The sequence below is a fragment of the Tetrao urogallus genome (genome assembly GCF_951394365.1).
Source record: "Tetrao urogallus genome assembly, chromosome: 14".
Lineage (NCBI taxonomy): Eukaryota > Metazoa > Chordata > Aves > Galliformes > Phasianidae > Tetrao > Tetrao urogallus.
Genome location: NC_136827.1, coordinates 17,399,283 through 17,417,559, shown reverse-complemented (window position 1 = coordinate 17,417,559; position 18,277 = coordinate 17,399,283). Strand labels below are relative to the sequence as shown.

General features: G+C 52.5%; 1 protein-coding gene across 2 annotated transcripts in view; it reads left to right on the top strand.

The window, feature by feature from the left end:
• The window catches only part of PPP2R2B (protein phosphatase 2 regulatory subunit Bbeta), a gene marked incomplete at both ends in the record, with an annotated part of 63,629 nt that overhangs the window by 18,393 nt on the left and 26,959 nt on the right, over positions 1–18,277 (top strand). Inside the window, one exon of one of the 2 annotated variants that reach the window (XM_079542580.1) lies at positions 4,243–4,312. The exons of the other annotated variant lie outside the window; for it this stretch is intronic. Coding sequence (XP_079398706.1) covers positions 4,243–4,312 — 70 coding nt within the window. Of the gene's footprint in view, positions 1–4,242; positions 4,313–18,277 lie in introns of those variants that run through there. 2 annotated transcript variants of the gene reach the window in all.

Genomic DNA, 18,277 nt, shown 5'->3' with positions numbered 1-18,277 from the left:
AGACAGACTTCACAAGTAACTCTGCCTGTGCTTTTGGTGCATCACTGATAGACATAAGATGGTTCCATGTCTGTAAGGGATGAGGTAGATAACCAACTGCAAAACCCTTTTTACAGTCAGCAGATGACCAGTTCCTCAGGGAAATCCTGATGCTAGCCAAGAATGACCCAAGGAAATGGAAAACAAACTATGAGAAGAGCTAAGCAGAGAACCCTGAGGCGGTACGTGTATGAGTATATGCCGGATCAGCTCGTGTGCCAGAATAGAAGACAGTTCCCAAAGGAAGTGTGATTGTCCCTCAACTAAGAAAGATAAAATTAATGGAAGAAATGAACAGTGTATCCAAAGTACACACAGCCACACGTGTGCTTAGGCATGCAGTTCTGGCAACACAGACAAAAATAGAGAGCAGTTTCACACTGAAAAAAAGAGTTGCGTTAGCTCAGTTGTAGCTGCTGTTGTACGTACAAAGGGAGAAAGACTTTGTTCCCTAGGGTGGCAATTGTTAAAATGGGCATTGCTGCAGTGGTGCTGGTATCCTCTGGATGAGCTTTGCTGCATTTAAGGTATCTGTTGTCAGGATGGAGACTATAGGTGTGCACTGCGTGACATCAGAGGGGGAGAATCTTTCAAATGAGTCGTGGCTTCCAAAAGTGAAAAGAGATGGAGTGTTCAAGGTGTTGAAGTTCCATAATGTGCGTTTAGCTGGAGTAGTGGGCACAAAGCAGCCTTTAAGGAAGTGTTTATACTACCAGAGTGCATTGGGCAGATGAGTGAAGTTTTGGCCAGGTTAAAATACGGGTAGGAGAAGTGCTGGCAGTGGGCACTGAATGAGGTTGCTTGAAAAAAGGGTATAAGTAGCAAAATGGGCCAGAGGAGGCTCTTCTCAGACCTGACACAAAATACTCAGCAGGAAAAGAGTGAAAACAAAGAAAGGGCTGCTAAAATGTCACAGAAACTGCCCAGTCTAATTCAAGGCAGAAGAGAAAACATCAAGAGCAGGTAATCTCTGAGCCAGGGCCAGATGTGACAGTGCTCGTTCCTGTTGCACCACTAACCAGGGAGCACAGCAACAGCATGCGGCAAGGGTGGAGGCAAAGCAGATCAGTTTATCACATTCCCTTTGGGAAGCAGAAGTCTCTGCCTATTTTGCATTCAATGAATTGTTTCTTTCCTTTTCTGCCCTGAGGTGCTGATCCTGAGTCCCTCAGGGAGGGAGACATGCTTCTTGTCCCTTACGCTCAGCCTGACTTCCCAGATTTCATTGTCTTGGTTTAAGTCATGCTGAAATAAGCTTCACAGTTGTCTTTTTTTTGGTGCACTGCGTGAGAAACCTGCGGATGCAGCTTAGGAGCACCGCATGGGGGAATCCATGAGGAGCTTTGCAATGCCCGTAACAGCAGTGGGACTCGCATGCTGTCCTGTGCCCACAGGGCTGTCCTGTGCTGGGACTGCAGGTGGAGAGGGAAGAGCCCACACGAGGTACTCACCTGGGGCACATTCACCTGCAGTGCACGTCCTTCCATGGCTGGGTTGGATGCGTGTTTGGTGGGCAGTGCCATACTTTCCTAGGTGTTCCCCAAAATCCATGGGCTCCATGGGCTGTGAATGACTTGTGGCATGAGCCAAGGTAATGGAGAGAGACCTTCGAGGTTCAAAAGGAATGCTACCTCATAATATATTAAACAATTAAAAGAAAAAAAGATGCCTTTCTAACACATACCAGCAATTAGGAAAACAGAATAATACTCATGGATGTGAAGGTAAAAACAGATTTGATGAAGGAAGTTTTTCATGCAAGCTTCATGCTGAGAATCAAATCAGACTTGATTCAGTTATTATTAATACACTGCATAGGTCCTGCAGAAAACCATGCACAGAGCCTATTCTAACTGAAGCAAAATCAGTGGAGTGGAAAGTGTCCTGGCTCTGCAGGAGATGTCAAAGTACAGAACGTGGAGACACCTGGGAGTTTGGGAAACAGTGACAGCTCCAAGCTGACCTTTGGCGAATTTAATCTGCAAATGGGTTCCTGCTTAGGACAGCTAATGCTTTTAGATATTGTGGAGGCTCGTTCCTGGATTTTAAAAAGCTGAGAATAAATGGATTTCATGATGCAGCTCCTATGCACATTGCATAACAAACAGGTGGCTCGCAGGTGTATTACAGTGTATTGAGAAACTTTGCAGGACTTATGAATTTGTAATTATGCATAATGAGGATAATTTTTCTAGTTAATAAAGTAGAAAGGAGCTGGCACATGTTGAAGTGGAACTACATTGAAAGCAGAACCTGCTGGAAAGAAAGGGAAGGAGGTGCTGGTTTGTGCTTATGTTTCAATAATAATATCTACCACCATTTCTAGAGCTTGTGGTTGAGCTGTGTGCTGCCTTTTGACCAAGAGTTGCCATCTGAGGCTTGAAGGGAGGAAGTTAACATTTGGTTATTCAAAAATATCTATCTTCATCTTTCTTTTCTGGAGTTGGAATTGCTTGAGTCAGATTGTATCCTTTAAAGGGTGCAAGTTCCTACCTGCAGGCAAGCACGTGTAGTAGGTAGAGATAATCAGATATCTGTGTGTCTATATATATGCATTTAATCTTTCTTTTCCTTCTCTCTTTTACTGTGGGACCATTAGCTCCTCTTTGCAGACAGGAAATGGATGTGGATAAGAACACAAGTGCAGAGGTGTGGTTTGTCCTGCCCAGGGTCAGCAATAAGTGCTGGTGTTCTCCACAGTGCAGTTTTACAACGCCTTCTATCAGCCTCCAAGTGACAGCATGTCAGAACTGGTGGGGGGGGGGGGGGGGGGGGGGGGGGAAGACAGCTGAGGACCTGGGAATGCACAAGGTTGGGGTATCTGGTCTGGTAGGAGCCAGACCTGTTTGTGGGGACCTGTGAGCTTCTTCAGCTGCGTGGCATGGCCCTGCCCTGCCCACAAGGTGCACGATGGAGTCCTTCAGTTTCCTCACCAGAAGAAGCTGTCTCCCGTGCTCCCCTGAAATAAACACCTCCCCAGGAGGCAGGGCCATCCCAACAGAATGCTGCTGGCTATAAAATGCTGCACCTTGCCAATGAGATTCTAGTTATATTACAGTTAGGAGAAGAAATCAAACTGCAGTGCAGCAATGTATTTTACAGTGTCACCCAACATCTGCGACTGCTCCCTCCGCATCCCAAGTTTCCCCTCCGTCCCAGTAACAGTTATGCTCCGATGTGGCACTGTGCTCTGTGGAGGGACTGAGGGGCTGCAGGAGGTGGGCACCCAGGTAGGACGCAGGCTGTGTTCATGTGCCCGTGTTCCTTTGGCAGCAGTTGGGTGAAGGAAAGCTGTGTGTCAGTTGTGGCTCTGGTGTGAGACATGGAGGTGTGCCTGTCCCCTCGTGCTGGTTCCCAGGGCACGCATCACTGCCCATCTGGGGATATCTTGTATATCAACACCATGTATGGGTTCTACTTCTGAGTTCAGATGCAGCGAGTAACAGAGGTGGAGTCAGAGGAAATCACCCTCTAGTGTATTTCTGTGTCTGACAGCTGCTCAGTCACTGCCAAGGCTGATTCCCTCAAAACACACCCAATAGGGATTGTCTCGTTTTGGAGTGCACCAGGTGCCACGTCCGGAACAAAGCCTGTCCTGTTGGAAATGTTCCCTGAGGTGCAGGACGCTCAGTTTCCTAGTGGTTCCTGCGCTTGTGCTGCTCACCTCGTGGTGTCACCGCTCCCCTGGCGCGCGTTGACCCTCGCAGCCATAACTGCCTCGCAGTCCGATCGCTTTCCACAGCTGAGGCACGGCGAACCCCCCTGGAGCAGCCCCGGCTGCGCACCGTATCGCTGCTGGCGGCGCGGTCAGCCCAGTGGCTCGGGACGCGCTGCGGCTTCTGTTCTGCCAGAAAAGGGGCCTGCGGTCAGATCGCCAACGCACTGCGGTTCGGGCCGTGAGGGGCCGCGTTCCCAGTCCCGGTTCTCCTTCAGGCGAGAGCTGCGCCGCGGTAGGAGCATCCCGGAGCCGCCGCGCCCGCCCGAGCTGCGCCGTACCCGACGGGGCGGGCGGAGCGGGGCACGCCCTGCAGCGCGGCGCGGAGCCGTGCGGTGCCGTATGGGAGGAGCCAGCGGCTCCACCGCCCCTGCGCTCCCCCCACGCCGCCGCATTTCGCGGCCGGCCGCCGCGGAGCAGGGCGCGGGGGGGGATGATGGATCCGCGGCTGCGGCTGCTGACGCCCCGAGCCCGCCAGCCCGCCGTCAATGGAGGAGGACGTTGAGACCCGCAAGATCAACAGCAGTTTCCTGCGAGACCACAGCTATGCGACGGAAGGTGAGCGCCCCGGGGGCGACGGCGGCAGCAGGTGGGGGCCGCCCCCCGGCAGCATCCCCTCGAGCCTCCGTCCTCCCTCTTTTCCTCGCGCCGCCGGCACCTCTCTCCTCCTCCCCGACATCTCCCCGGAGCGCGGCGCGGTTCGGCCCGCCCGGGGCCGGGTATTGCGGCCGTCCCGCCTGGCAGCGACAGCTGCTGCCGGGGAGCGGGAGGGGACGCGGGCCGAGCCCCGCAGAGCCGTGCGGGCTGCGGTTACCCCGCTCCGGTGACTCAGCAACGCCGGACCCGGTGCATTTCCACCAGCATCGCGGCTTGCCCGCCCGCTGCGGCCGCAGTCCTCTCCGGATCCGGCTTTGAGGATGAGGTCTGACATCTTGGATGCACGAGAGCCTCTCGGGTGTCAGTCAGAGCTGTCCCTCAACGGATACCGCAGGGGCTGGAGCCGCAATCCAGTGTGTTGCTCCGCAGTTGCCTGCGAATCAGAGAAGATCGTAACTGTAGCAAAGGCTCTGGGAGCTCTGCAGCGCTCGCGAGTCCCGGCCCTTCTCCGCGCCGCGCTCCAGAGCTGCCCGACGTCGCTGTGATTCTCGGGAAGGGCAGCGGATGCCTCTGTACCGCGGAGCCCAAATGGGGCCGATGGGACGGGGCAGTGCCAGCAGCGCTTAGCGCCGGGTTTGTGCCTGAGCAGGAGCGAGCCGCTCCCTGCAGATTCGAGAGCGCGTGTGTGTGTGTCACCGGTGTGTGTCCGTTCCTCGGGGAGCTGCTGTGTCAGGGCACGGCTGTGCGGGCCAGGTGAGCATGGGACTCGTCGTCCCACTGCCTGTTCCATTCTGTGGGAGTCAGCAGAGCTCATGTGGGGCTGCTGTGGAGCAGAGGAATTCCTGATTGCAACAAAGCGCTCATGCTGCTGCTGCCCTGCAAGGGTGAGCATTCCTGATGGCTGTTGTGCTAAGTGGGAAGGCTTGGGGGATGTGGGTGGGCACAGGGTCAAAAGAAGCTTCCTTATCTTATGATTGTATAGGTGCTTCCCTAAGTAGCCTTGGACAGTAGCTGTTCTTGCAAGGTTAGGAAGTATAAATGAGTGTAATTGTTGTTACAGGAGTTAAGTGGCTGTCTCAGGGCTATTCTTCCTACAAGCCTCTGCAAGAAGAAACATGCTTTCTGACTTGTGTATTACAGAGGTGAGGAGATGCCTGTTAGACATGAACGGCGTCATAGCCTCGGCTCAGCCTTGGGCCCTGGCCACTGCTGCAATGGGACATGAATTTCCTGTGATGGTTCTGGGTTAGGGGAGGTAGTGAGGCTGTGCTCAGTTCAGGGGTTGAACAGCGAACTGCAAAGTGCTCACCTAGGGCAAACAGGCAGCCGGAGCACAGCCAGCCACAGATCAGCACTGGTGCAGCCCTCCTGCTTTCTGCCTCAAGAGGAAAATGCAGTTTCTCTGAGACGAAACCTAGTGCCCCATTCAGGCAGTTATTGGTTCTCCTGCCAGAACTGACACCTTACAGGAAACCCTGACAAAGCCTCCACACCAGAGGGCATGGACAGGCTGATCAGCTGCTTGGTTAGCAGCCAAACACTCCACACCTTATTGGTTCATTCTTGTAAGGCTCTGGAGAAAGGTAGCATAGGACCGAACTGGTGGAACTGGTGGAAGTTATGACTTCAGGGCATCACTCAAGGAGAGTTAATCTATCTGTTGGAAAAATGGCACCTTAATATAGTAACTGCAAGTTTTGGATACCTGATGAGCTACACAAGAAGATCCTGTGCAAACTGGCACTGCTTGTGTGTAGCTGAAATGCAAGTACTCAGAGCTGGCAAGGACTGGAGGCAGTGGAGTGAAGCTGCAGTGCTGCTGGCTCCTCGCACCGTGTCCCCATGTGCCTCGATCCACGGGGCAGGGCTGTGGTGCTGGCCTGGCTCTGCCTGCACAGGTGGGGACTTTTCTGTGTTTGTGGGATGATGCAAGACAGGGCTTCCAATGGGGCAGTGCACACAGGGCAGGGGAGCTCCGTGCTTCCACCTGGCAGGCAGCCTTGGTTGTGGTCTGTGGAAGGATGAGCTTACCATGACTGTGGCAGGCAGCACAGTGCAGATGGAATGTGGCTGCCCTGCTGTGACCTGGCTGGGAGGGACGAGGGGCTGAGCTGCGCCTGCAGTGAGGTCAGCCGGTGGCACTCGGAAAGCCGGGGATTTTCTAGCCTGCTGTTGCAGTGATAAGATTTGGTCTGGTAATCCATGGTAAATTTCTTGAAGTTGTACGCTGGTGTTTTCAGAGTGTTGTAGCAAACAGCACTAGAAAACTCCACCAATCCTCTCCATAGGCATGAAATAGACAGAAATGTTTGTAGGCAACCCATTGCTTCTGATTCTAGGTGTAGTTATTCTGCCCCAGAAAGCTGTGTGTGCTCTGAAGTGGTAGGGCTTACTGGTGTGGTGTGAAAGGAAAAAATTATGAAAGAAAATGTTCAATTTATTTATTTATTGACTGCGTGCGAAAGCAGTGTATTCCTAAAGTGATCTGGTTGATAACCTGCCTTCAGTTAAAAACCCTCCCAAAGCCCGCTCGGAGGGCAAAGGCTTGTTTTGGAAACGGAGTTGACTGTGGTGTGTCAGCTGAGGAAGTAAATAGACTTATGTAATGTGGTTTAGTGAAGTGTCACTTAAATAGGTCTGGTATTTTTATGCAAATACGGGGCGAGGATGGTATTTCAAAAGCACACACTCAGTGCCCTGTTGTGTGACTCTCAGAAGTATCCTAATGAAGGAGATGCACCCGTTGTGCTAATTCAACTCTAGCTGCCAGGGAAGATCGAGTTCCAGAGATGTGGTGCACAACACCAGGGGGTCCAGCCCGGGGTCCTCCGCAGGGCAGTGCCCAGGGTTGGTGGCCCAGGGCCTCGCAGTGTGTCCCCAGAGTGGGGGCTGTGTGTGTGGAACACTGGGTGGCTTTGTTCTGCCGCAGAAATCCATCTTGATTAGAAATTTTGCTGAGCTCCCAGTCAAAAACAGGACAAATAAAGACTACCTGAATATAAACCAACCATCTGAATAACTTCCACTTTGAGATGTGCTTGCTAGAGATGCTGAAGGGCTTCTCACACCCCTATCCTCAAGCTGGGCAGTTCCCAGCAACCCAATCAAAAGCATCATCTCCTGAAGCCTCCAGTTGGGCTGTGAGCCACGGTTGTGCAGCCCTCCCACCCACCTGGCCATTCTGACCCCTTCCCATAGCTGCAGTTGGGCGAATGCCTACAGACAGGGGAGGAGTCTTTGCTCTGCTTGGTGCCCGGGAGCTTGTACTCTGTGGTTTGGATGGGATGGGAGCTGTGGCCATCAGGGCTCAGCCAGCGGGGCACCAGATGAATGGCAGAACGAGGGCTGTGCTCTGGGAGGTGTGTGTGGCCATGGGGTGCATCTCCCATCAGATGCCTGGTTGGTGGGACTGGGTCCTCCTGTCCTCTGTCTGTACCTTTTATGCTGCTGTGGGACTCCAGGGCTGCAATTGCAGAGAGCCCATGTAGCTCAGCCCTGCTGTAGGGCTCTTGGAGAGCTATGCTTTCCTGCTGGCCTGGTATGATACACAGGGAAATACTGCGAGGCCTGACAGGTGCCCTTCCTTTCCAAACTTCTGTTCCCTTGCTTCCTTCCATGCTGCAGACGCAGGAGAGCTGTGGGAGGAATGGTCTGCAGTGTGCGTTGTGTGCTGTGTGCCCCGGCTGTACGCACTGCAGCCAGTGCCCCAGCGCCAGGCAATGAGGCATTGGCTGGCATTTCCCTGGCACGCTCACTTTCCAGCAGAGCACTTTGGGGAACTGTACAGAATACCTGGCCTTGCTAGCAGCCGCTCCTGCCCTTGGCCAACTGGTGCTGTCCCAGTTCCACAGTGCAGCCCTCGGCTGCACCTCCAGCAGCAGCCCTGCTTTCTGGCAGCATGGCCACGTCCGTGGGGCATGGGGTGGCCCCAGGGCTCTGTCAGGTGCTGAGGATGCAGCTCCTGCCTGCACACCCACTCGCTGGTGTTGGCTGGCGCTTCAGTGAATCTTTAATTGCTCTGAACTGTGTTTCCAAAACCAAATGGATTTGCCAGTAAGAAATCTGTCATTAAACCCTCAATTCTTTTTCCCAGTTTAATCTCACTCCTCCCAGCTGTAGCTCCTCTGCCACCCTCCATTCCCACTCAAGTGTGCCCCATGCATAGCAGTCCCTGCCCCACGGGCCCCAGGAGTATTGGATTGTGAACAGCTTCCTCAGGGCTCTTTTGTTCTGGTTTGTGGAGGGAGAAATGATCCATGCACCCAAACCTGGACGCCTCTGGCCACTCATTCCCTCAGGTCACAGGTGACACTGGGTGGCTGCTGCATTCTCCTTGCACCAACAGAGCTGCAGGGATGGATCAGCTGCTCTCTGGAGCTGAGACTTGCTGTGCTGAGTGCCTAAAAGCTTTCTCGCTTTCAGTGCCCACTTGCTAAGAGCTCTCTGTGGCAGTGACAGTGGCTTTTTTTTTTTTACATCTATGCATAGTCCTCTTAGAAGCAGGAAGTGAGGCGTTTCCCCCGTGCCTGGCTCGGGATGAGAGCTACCAGGTATTTTGTTGTTATGAATGATGTTAATTGTGGTCTGGGGATCATCTGGATTGAGATTTGATTAATCCAGGAACCTCCTTGAAGTGGTTGTTTTATCACGTAAGTACTTTGATTACACAACTCCATCCTTTGTGCTTTCAGGTTTGGTTTTTTTTTCATTATTTCAAAATTATTCAATTCATATTCAGTTATTCAAAATTCATATTATTTCAGTTACACAGACATTATGGGGCTCCCTGACCTCTCCCTGCACGTGGTCCAGTTGTTCTGCAGGGCTGTGGACGTGTCTCCTATCTAATCCTGGGGTCACTGCAAAAGGGATGAGCCTAACTTGGCCACTCCTGGTGTACCGCGTCAAAGCTGACTTGGGATGCTCTAATCTGTGGATTAATGAGAGAATAGATTTGCTTGGGGACTCTGTAATCCTGGATTACTGGAAGTGCTGGGAGCGGGTAATGCTGAGACTCAGGCCCACTACTGATGGGGTGGCTGCAGCGATGCAGAGTGCTCACACCCCGGGCTGCGTCCTGCAGCCGTGTTGGGGCTGTGGTGTCCCTGGGCTGTGCTAGGATAGAGGTGTGATAGCTTTGATGGGGAAACTTCTGAAACCTCCCCAGAGCAGCAGTTACCTACAGGGGAACACAGCTGGGAAGCTCCCAGCTTGTGGGTCGTTAGATCTCTGTGAACAGTGTCTGCAAGAAGAAACCAGGCAAGGTCATGAAAGCTGATGGTCAGCTGCTGCTTGGCTTGAAGTCTGGGCTGGAGCAGAGACATTCCACTCCTGGAGAGTTGGGGGAAGAGATCTTCTGAAAACCAAAATCCAGCTGTATGAGATGCTGGAAATGGGCTGGCATGGGCTGTGAGAGGTGTGTGGAGGTGAGGAAGTGGAGCAACAGCACAGCGGGGCTGAGGCTGCTGTTGACGTGGCAGGATGCTGATCAAGCAGGTTAAAAATAGCAGCTGCTTGCTCCTCCCCAGCTCGGCTGCGTGGCTGCGACCAGGAGCTGGAAATGCTTATGTCGACGTGCTGAGCAGGCACAAAGCCCAGCTGCAGCCACGGGGATGGGTACCGCAGGGAGTGTGGGGCCACGCCGGGCTGCGCTGGGCGAGCTTGGAGCTGGATGCTGAGCACCCAGCACGTGCCCTCCTCTCCCAGCGCCCCTGCAGAGCTTGGCTGCACATCCCACGCTCCTCCTGCGCTCTTCTTGGCTCCCCAGAGCTGTGCCTTCAGGTGCTGGCAGCATCCCGGCCCTGCAGTGGCAGAACCAGGGCCAGGAGCACAGCTACGGCTGCTTGAGCACTCTGTGCGGTGCAGAGGGGCAGGAGGTGGACGTGGCCAGAGGATGGAGCCACTCTGCTCCTTGGCAGGAGCCCCTGCACCGCGGGGTTCAGGCAGTGGGCACACAGCACCTCATGGTGCCTGCACCATCCATAGTGCCTGGTTTCCCAGATGCCCCAGAAGTGTAATTCTGTGTGAAACGGGCATGAGTTGTGTGGCAGCTCCCATTTCTGATGGGAGATGTTGTTCATTCATTGTCAGAAGTGCTTTTCACAACTTGCATCCTGCTGTCCTCCCCAGTGAAGGTGTAATTGAACAATTAAAGCCAGTATCTCCATTCAGAGCAGTCATTCCAGCACTGTTACTTTTCTCCTTGTACTACTATAAGCCTAATTTCTCGAAGGGAAACTTTTGATGGATTTTTACTGAAAGATTTTGTTTTCCCATAGTGGCTGCAGTCATGGAGGGATGGAGAACGGCACTGTTTCCCTTTGTGCTGTGCTGTTGGCTTTTGGCAGCTCTGGAGGCACAGGCACAGATTGGTGGTACCTCTTCTCAGCTGTCTGGGGTGGGTGCCTGGGCACCAGCAGTGTCAACTTCAGCAGCATGGGAGATGCAGGAGCTGTGGAGGTGGCTGTGTGGCTTCTGTGGCTTTTCTGTTTTGTCGCTTTTCAGTCTTTTACTGCTTCAGGCTGCTGAGTTCAAACCAACCCTTACTGCAGCTTCAGCTCGCTCTGTTTCAGGGTCAACTTGCAAAGGATGCTGAAGTGCTGTGAGGTGCCTTAGGAAGAAAGAAAGACTCCAAGTAGGTTAGGTGCATTTTCTTGCAACCTTGTGGGAGGTTAAAGGAATCACAGGGGTTTGGGCTTCAGGGCTGCAGGAGAGAGCCATTTCCAGGCAGAATTTCTGCACAGCCTTTTTTGTTTCTTTTTAGAGCTGTTTGCTCTCTTGTGTGTGTGCAAGGCAGTCAGCTGCTCAGCAGTGTGCCGGTCATCTCTCCTAAATCCATGCTAAAGCAGATCCTTTGAATGGAAAGGTAATGAAAATAGAAAGCAGAAACCAAAATAGACAACTAATCCCCCATTTTGATCTCCTCTGCCCTGTGGTTCAGCTCAAAGAGCGGGCATAAAACACGACCACTATCTCTGCCCCCCAAGTATGTGAACAAGCTGCCATGATTTGGCTTGGATCAGACCATGTCCGTATTCTCTGAATAACAATAAAACATTAATGGAGATAAGACTGTTATCTCCCTCGTGTCTATTTTGTCACTGGAATAATAACTTTAAATATTAAGAGTGCTGAGATTTATAGATGCCAAGCCTGCTCAGCAAAATCTAAATCTTGTTCTTTAGTGCACGTTACCATTTATTGCTGCTGTACTGTCTGAAGCCTGAGTGGGTGTTAACCCTGCGATAACATCCTCAAAGTGGATTTGATGTAAATCTCTAGTTCAGTGTAAAAATTCTGTTGGCAGTTTGGTTAGATTTGCTGCTCTTCTTAGAGAACATTACGGGAGTGGGGGCTGAACAAAGTGCTGATGCTCCCCAGGAAACATGGGAGCAGGAGGAGCACAGTGTCATGGCACAGCCACGCTGGTGTCAGTCCAGTGAGCTCAGCTGTGTGTGCGTCGGTTCCAGAGTCTTGCAGACTTTTGAAGCTACTTGATTCTTCTTTAAGTTTAATCTTAGCATTTTCTTACATTCATTCATTTTTAATTTAGAGGTCCTCACTGACATATCTATTAATAACAAATGTACCAGCTGTTATTTAATGGAGCATTCTGCAGCCCAGTGCTCTCTCGGGCAGCTCCGGGTGCTGCTGCTGAGCCCATAGCAGTGGAGCTCCACGTCCCCAGGTGCAATCCTGCTCACATGAGGCTGTGTCACTGCTCTTGAAATGAGCTGTGCAGCCCCGTGGTTCATCATGAGGCATTTCCTTGTGTTCCCTTTGTTGTGCTCAGTGAGTAAAGGAAAAGTAATCTGACTGATGAAAAGCAGCCTGACAAACACGAGCATTAGGCCAAATGTCAGTACCTGCTATTGACAATTCATTCCTGTGCAGCCTTGTTGCAGTTAGCAGCTGATGAGCAATGTTAGTAGGCATGACTGATGGCTTCGGTTGCAGGTTTAGTAAATATTGCTGGGTGAGAAGGGGACAGAGGTCAGGAGAGTGCAAAGGAGCCGTCCTCTCCGCCTCGCCGTGTCTGCAGTGAGCACTGATGGATGTCACCAAACGCAGAGCTCAGGCTGATGGGAGCCAGATGCTGACTGCTGTCTGGGGGAAGCTATCGCTTGTTTAGCACCTGGCTGCTGCCATTAAACTTGGTCAGATAAATGTTGCAGAGCAGTAAGTGCTTGTGTTCATGGTGCAGCTCCTGGAAGAACCCTCTGTCTGTCATGGTGCTGCAGGAATGTGGCAGCTCTGCAGAGCACAGCCTCAGGAAATGCCATAAGAGCTGCAGTGTGCAGGTGTGGGTTGCTCATCCCTCATGGTACAGGGAGAAAATGAACTTTGCTTCTTCAGGGCCCGTCAGCATTGCTGCCAGATGCAGTGTCCTCAGCGCCCGGTGCTTCATGTGTCTTTGAGGTGGGTGAGGAGCCCCGTCACCGCGGTGCTGCTGAGCGCTGCCTCCAGGCGCTATGCTTAGCCTTACTGAGACCTCTGAACAGCTGAGGTGAGGCTGGTTCTTGCCGCTGCCCTGACGCTGGGCGCTTCGGAGGGGCACTGCGGGGTGATGTGGCGCTGAAGTCCATTGTTGCTGTGTTCCAAGGATCGTGAATTGTGGGAGAGAAGTGAACAGCCCAGCTGCCTCTGCAGCCGCTTGTGTGTGTTCCCAGCTCCCTTATGAACAGCTCAGAGAATTGCTCTTCTTTAGTCTTTTCATTTTAAGGGAAGTGCTTTGAGCTATGCTGTTGTGAAACACCACGATGGTTCATAGGGATGATACCTGGATTGCAGAGCTCTGGTGAGCTGTCTGGATGCAGGGAGCGCTAAGGCACAATTTGTTCTTCCTGAGGAAGGGAAATTGCCCTTGTGGCAGTGGTTGAACTTTGTTCTACACAGGCAACAGGATTATGCAGAGGAAGGGAATGGTCATCATCCAACCACATACGGCAGGAAGTGCTTTCATAGGCTGCTAATTCACACAAGATCTACCGAAATCTAGAGGGAGCTGAACATCTCACACTTTTAATATGAGTTATCTGAGCATGTACCGGGAGATAAGTGTGAAATGAACCCTTCTGAAATCAGATGCTGCAGCCAGTCCCCGGCTGCCTGCAGGTAGCTGTTGTCTGAGCAGAGGATGTGGTGGCTGTTGGAGGGAGGATGCTCGCAGCTACCCTGCAGGTGAGCCCTAAGCAGTGGCGGGTGGAACTCTGAGCCTGTCTGGCTGCCAGGGCAGTGATCCTCTGCTGAGGGCTGGGGTGGAGCAGGCAGAATGAGAGGAGGTTTCTGAGGGCTTCCTCAGAGGTCACTAGGTGAACTTGACCTGGATTGTGCCTGACAGGTCGTTAATTATAATAACAGCGTTGGCAGTGCTGCTTTGTGGCTGGTTCCCCACTGCGTAATTCTGGCTAGCACAAATGGTACGATAGATGAGAGATTGTCTCTGGCTGTGAGGATCGGCTCAGGGGTGACACTCTCAGCTGGAGGATACAAATAATGCAGGTTCTGGTGTTCCTGTGGTTTGTTTGCTTGTTTCTTTGGAAGAAGCCAAGGTGTCATTGCATAGGCCCATCAAAATCCTTGCAAGCGTCTCCACAGCAATTATCTTCTGCAAAAAGTCATTATGTTAGAAGAGACTGAAGTGAATTGGGATCTGCAGGTCTCCAAGCAGCAATGTGCTGCTGAGTTCTGGCTATGCTCTGGAGGTGTCTCTCCTCCTCCCGCAGATCTCTGGGCTGTGGGTTCCTGCAGTTGCCGGTCCACAGCTATACAGAGTACAGCTGGGTCTTATAGCAGTGGGTCTCAGCCCTATGGCAGTGCCTGTGGATCCCAGACATTGTGCTGGACTGGGAAATGTGCTGACTTGTGCTCTGAGCTGCTGATGTTTGCATTTGCTGTGATCATGTGCCAGAGCAGAATCCAACCCAGAGGTGGGAAGGAGAGGCATGGTGACAGTGAGGAGCCTTCAAGCTGATGCCAGCAGGTGTGCCAGGGCTGTGTGTGTGCTGGGGAAGCTGCAGAGCAGCCATCTCTGCTAGCCTTGCCTGATGCTGAGCACAGTGTTGTGCTGTGTGGTGCCATGAGCCATGCACTCCTTGTGCACAGAGCGGCTCCTGCACCGCCGCTGGGACGGAGCCCATCTCATGCTGCTGTGTGACACTGATACGGCACTCTCATGAGGAGGGCTGCAAAATCCAGCAGCTGGGCACTGCTGCTGAAGTACAGCAACAGGTTGTTAAACGTTTCTTAGATGTGGAGGTAATAAAGAAGCATTCCTTCTGTGTAAAAATGCAGCCAAAGGCCAACACCTGACCTGCCTGAGTCCCCCGAGGCGCTGCCTGCGATGCCATGCAGAGGTCACCTCGTGGCTGGGGCTGTCTGCTTCCCCGAGACGCGGCTTTGCTGTTCTCACAGCCAGGGGTGACCCAGGGACAGCACTGCCACCCGTGTGCCCAGGGCACCTTTCTGCTGCACCATGGCAGCAATGGTCCCAGTGCTGACCCAGAGCCTCACACCGGCAGATTTCAGAGCGCCTCTCAAAGGAGATGAGGCTTCTTGCCTGAGCGGTACAAGTGTATGTGCTGATTCGCATCCATTAGAGCCCTTCCAGGGTACGTGCTGATTTTGGCAGATCTTGGCAGTGCTGCTTTGGAGCTGGGCGGAAGCTCGCAGCCTTACCTCATCTTTACGTGGCTTTAGGAGGAGACAGTGAAGTCTCATTGTGTTTGGGCATCAGATCGAATGTAAGAACTTTCTAATTAGAATGTTTATGAGTTAATTGTATGATGCTTTGTTTGCTCCCTGCTGCAAGGCAGAGCTGTGTGTGAGGGGTGGGGAAGCAGATCAGCCTTTTTTTGGCTTTGTGTCACCCAAGTGCATTATCTCCTTCTGGCTGTCTCCTCCCCCTTGCGTCTCTCCACTGAAACTAAGTGTGGACCAGGGGCTATTAATAGCTCAATCCTGCAAGTCTGCTTCTGCAGATGCAATTCTGAGCTTCTGAATCCTAAAACTCATTACAGATGAAGCAGTAGGCTGTGTGGTAGTTAATGCAATTAGGCTTGCTAAGTTAAGTTCTGAGGGCCAAATGCTGCCCTTGCTTTCTGTGTGAAGCTTCTCTGGGGCTCTGCCATGCAGACCCCCCCAGCACATCTTCCTGTTGCTCATGGCTGTTATCAGAACTCAGCCGTGGCGCTAGTAGCAGTGCTGTCTGTTCGATAGCAAGCAGGGTTCTGATCCACACCCTCAGCTTCCCAATCCCACTGTCCCGTGGGTTTGCATGGCATTGGGATAGGAGAAGTGTTGGGCTGCTGCTCATCCATGTTGTCCCTGGCTGCTAAGGGTTTGGACTCGCCTTTCTCTGTTAAAAGCTGGAATCAACTGGAGTGCACCTTGCCCTCTCTGCACGATGGTTTTCTGTACAAGAAGCCAAATCTCCCATTCTCACAGGGATATGTTACCTGCAGGAGGAAGCAGAAAGACAGGAGACATGAGCATTGCTCCTATCTGAAGGGATAGGGCATTTGACAGCCCTTACAGCTGGAAGTGGTTGTTGGTGCCTTCTCTTGATACCTCATGTACCCATGCACTTAACTGACCAGCCCCAGCTTTGCAATTAACTTTCACGAACATTCTGCTTGCCATTCTTGACTAGGGGAAAAAATTCATTGCCTCCCCCTGGAATCATTCAGGAGGGCAAGTGGGGTGTGTCTGCTGTGTTAATCGCAATTGTGTTATTGTAAATTCAGCCCTGCTCAGGTGAGATGGGTGCAGTTCTCATGGTGTGTCCTTCTGTGGGCTGGGTGTGTGGCTGTGGGCAGTGCAGGTGGGGGGGACTGCAGCACCCAGCCACTTCCACTGCTGGTGGCTGCAAATGTGATACTTCATGGCTGAGGATTTTGAGTTTATTTTTTGCTCTGCTCGGACTCTCAGGAATTTCAGTTAATTTTATTCCCCAAATTGCATTTTGCCTCCTGCTTCCATAACCGTGTAAATCTGCTGCTAAAGTTAAAGAACCATGACATTATTCAATACATCATTCATAGATCCTTTGCTGGAATTTCACACTTCCTTAAGCTGCTCAAGAGCCTGCAGGGCATTCTCATCCTGCCACACAGAGCTGCTGCCATGCAGATCCTTGCCCTGGGCAGTGGGGCTGGAGGAGATGGGCAGCCATCTCTGCATAGCTTTCTGCACAGTTTGAGCCCTTCTTCCGTCAGCTATTCTCCTCTCCCCTTTCATCTTTTGTCTGTCTTTGCTAATTTTAGACTCTTTTCACTTTCCTTGTATTGTAATCCCTATTTTTTTCTCCTCATCCTCATACCAGCCCTTGTTCTTCCCCTGTTCTGCACGCTAACCTGCCTGTTCTGCACCCATCCCCTTGCAGGAGCAGCACATGGTGCCACGGAGCTGCTGGCAGCTGTGGGGCTGCAGAGCAGTGTGGGTGAGATGGGGATCTCTTGGAGGCAAGGGGAAGCACTGTGCACTGAGCTGGATTTAGAGAAACTGCCAGAAATGGCTCCAAGCTGTGCTCACGGCTGGCGTGTTCCACTTGCCAAGGACCCACGCAGCCTTGGAAACCAGCAGGGGTTTGCAGTTGTACTCTTAAGGACTTTGTGCCTTTAGTTGAGAGAGCTCTGCTTCCCTTTGGGCTGCTAAGGCCAGCTGTGGTTGGGGGTGCTCTGCCGTCCTGGTGCTGCTGGGCTGTGGGATGGGATCCTCATGGTGCCTTTGCCCCCTGTGCTGGCAGCCCTGCCCCACCTCCTGCTATGGGTGCAGAGGTTGGGTTACACCTGGTGCTGCCGGCTGGCTTTATAGGCTGTACTTGTTTGACTCTGTGACAGTGTTCTCCCAACACTGCCTGTTTCTGCCCCAACCTCCAATGGCCCGCTCCCAACCCTCTGCACTGTGGCAGCAGAAAACATTTGCTGAAGTCTTCCTCAGTATGAGTGCCCTGACCTCCACCCGCGGGGGCTCCCACTGACACAACCTGTAAGCTTGCTGTTACACTGTGCTCATTGTTGGTTACGTTGCTCATTACACTGTGCTCCTTGACTGGGGCTGGGCACCAGGGAGCCTTGGTTGCTGTAGATGCGGCCGGCACCTGTGTTCCTCTCCCAGAGGGAGCGCTGCAGCTGCCTTCTTTGTTTCGTGACTTTTATGTTTTCAAGGTGCTAATACAATGAGTTTGATGGATGTGCAGCTGCTACTTAACTGGCTGTAAATGTTCATCATGAATCCAGGCAGGAAACTTGGCCTGGTTTGGAGCACCACTGCAGAGCGGAATCCCGACGTGCTGCAGCACTTTGTTCTCTCGATTCCTCCCTGTTTTGCGGAGCTCCTGTCTCACCAAACCTCCTTCTTTCCTTGCAATCTGTTTCTGACAACGTGTAAAGTTATTGACAAGGTGATGAAATCTGGTGGACAAGGATTTGCCAGAAAGAAGCAGTTTTTTTCCTCCTCATAATGCAACTCATCCCCAAAAAGAAACCTCCGCCCTTTCAGCCCCGCGTGCTGCTGCTGGCTGCAGAGCTGTGGCTGCAGGCAGTGACCGCAGGGCCCAGCAGTTCTCCTATGGGGCGGTGCAGGAGGTACTTGGTAGGGAGGGGAGGAACACACCAGGGTGCTGTCCTTGATAGCTCTGCTTCCCCAGGAGCTGGATACTGCTCACCAAACCCTCCCCTTCTCTTTGGATAAATGTGCAGCAATTGTGTCCGCTCCAAAGGGAGCGATTGTCAGTTCTGCTTCTAAGGCTGTCTCGAGATGCAATTGTTTTGCACCTACCATGTTTCCAGGAGCTCAGTTTTGTGCCAGTGGTGCAGGTGAGGGTCACTGAAGTCTGAAGTGACAGTGATGCGGAGGGCAGTCTGACCACAGGCCAGGAGCTGCCTGGTGGAGTCACCCAGCGACAGGCTGCCTCTGCCAAATGAG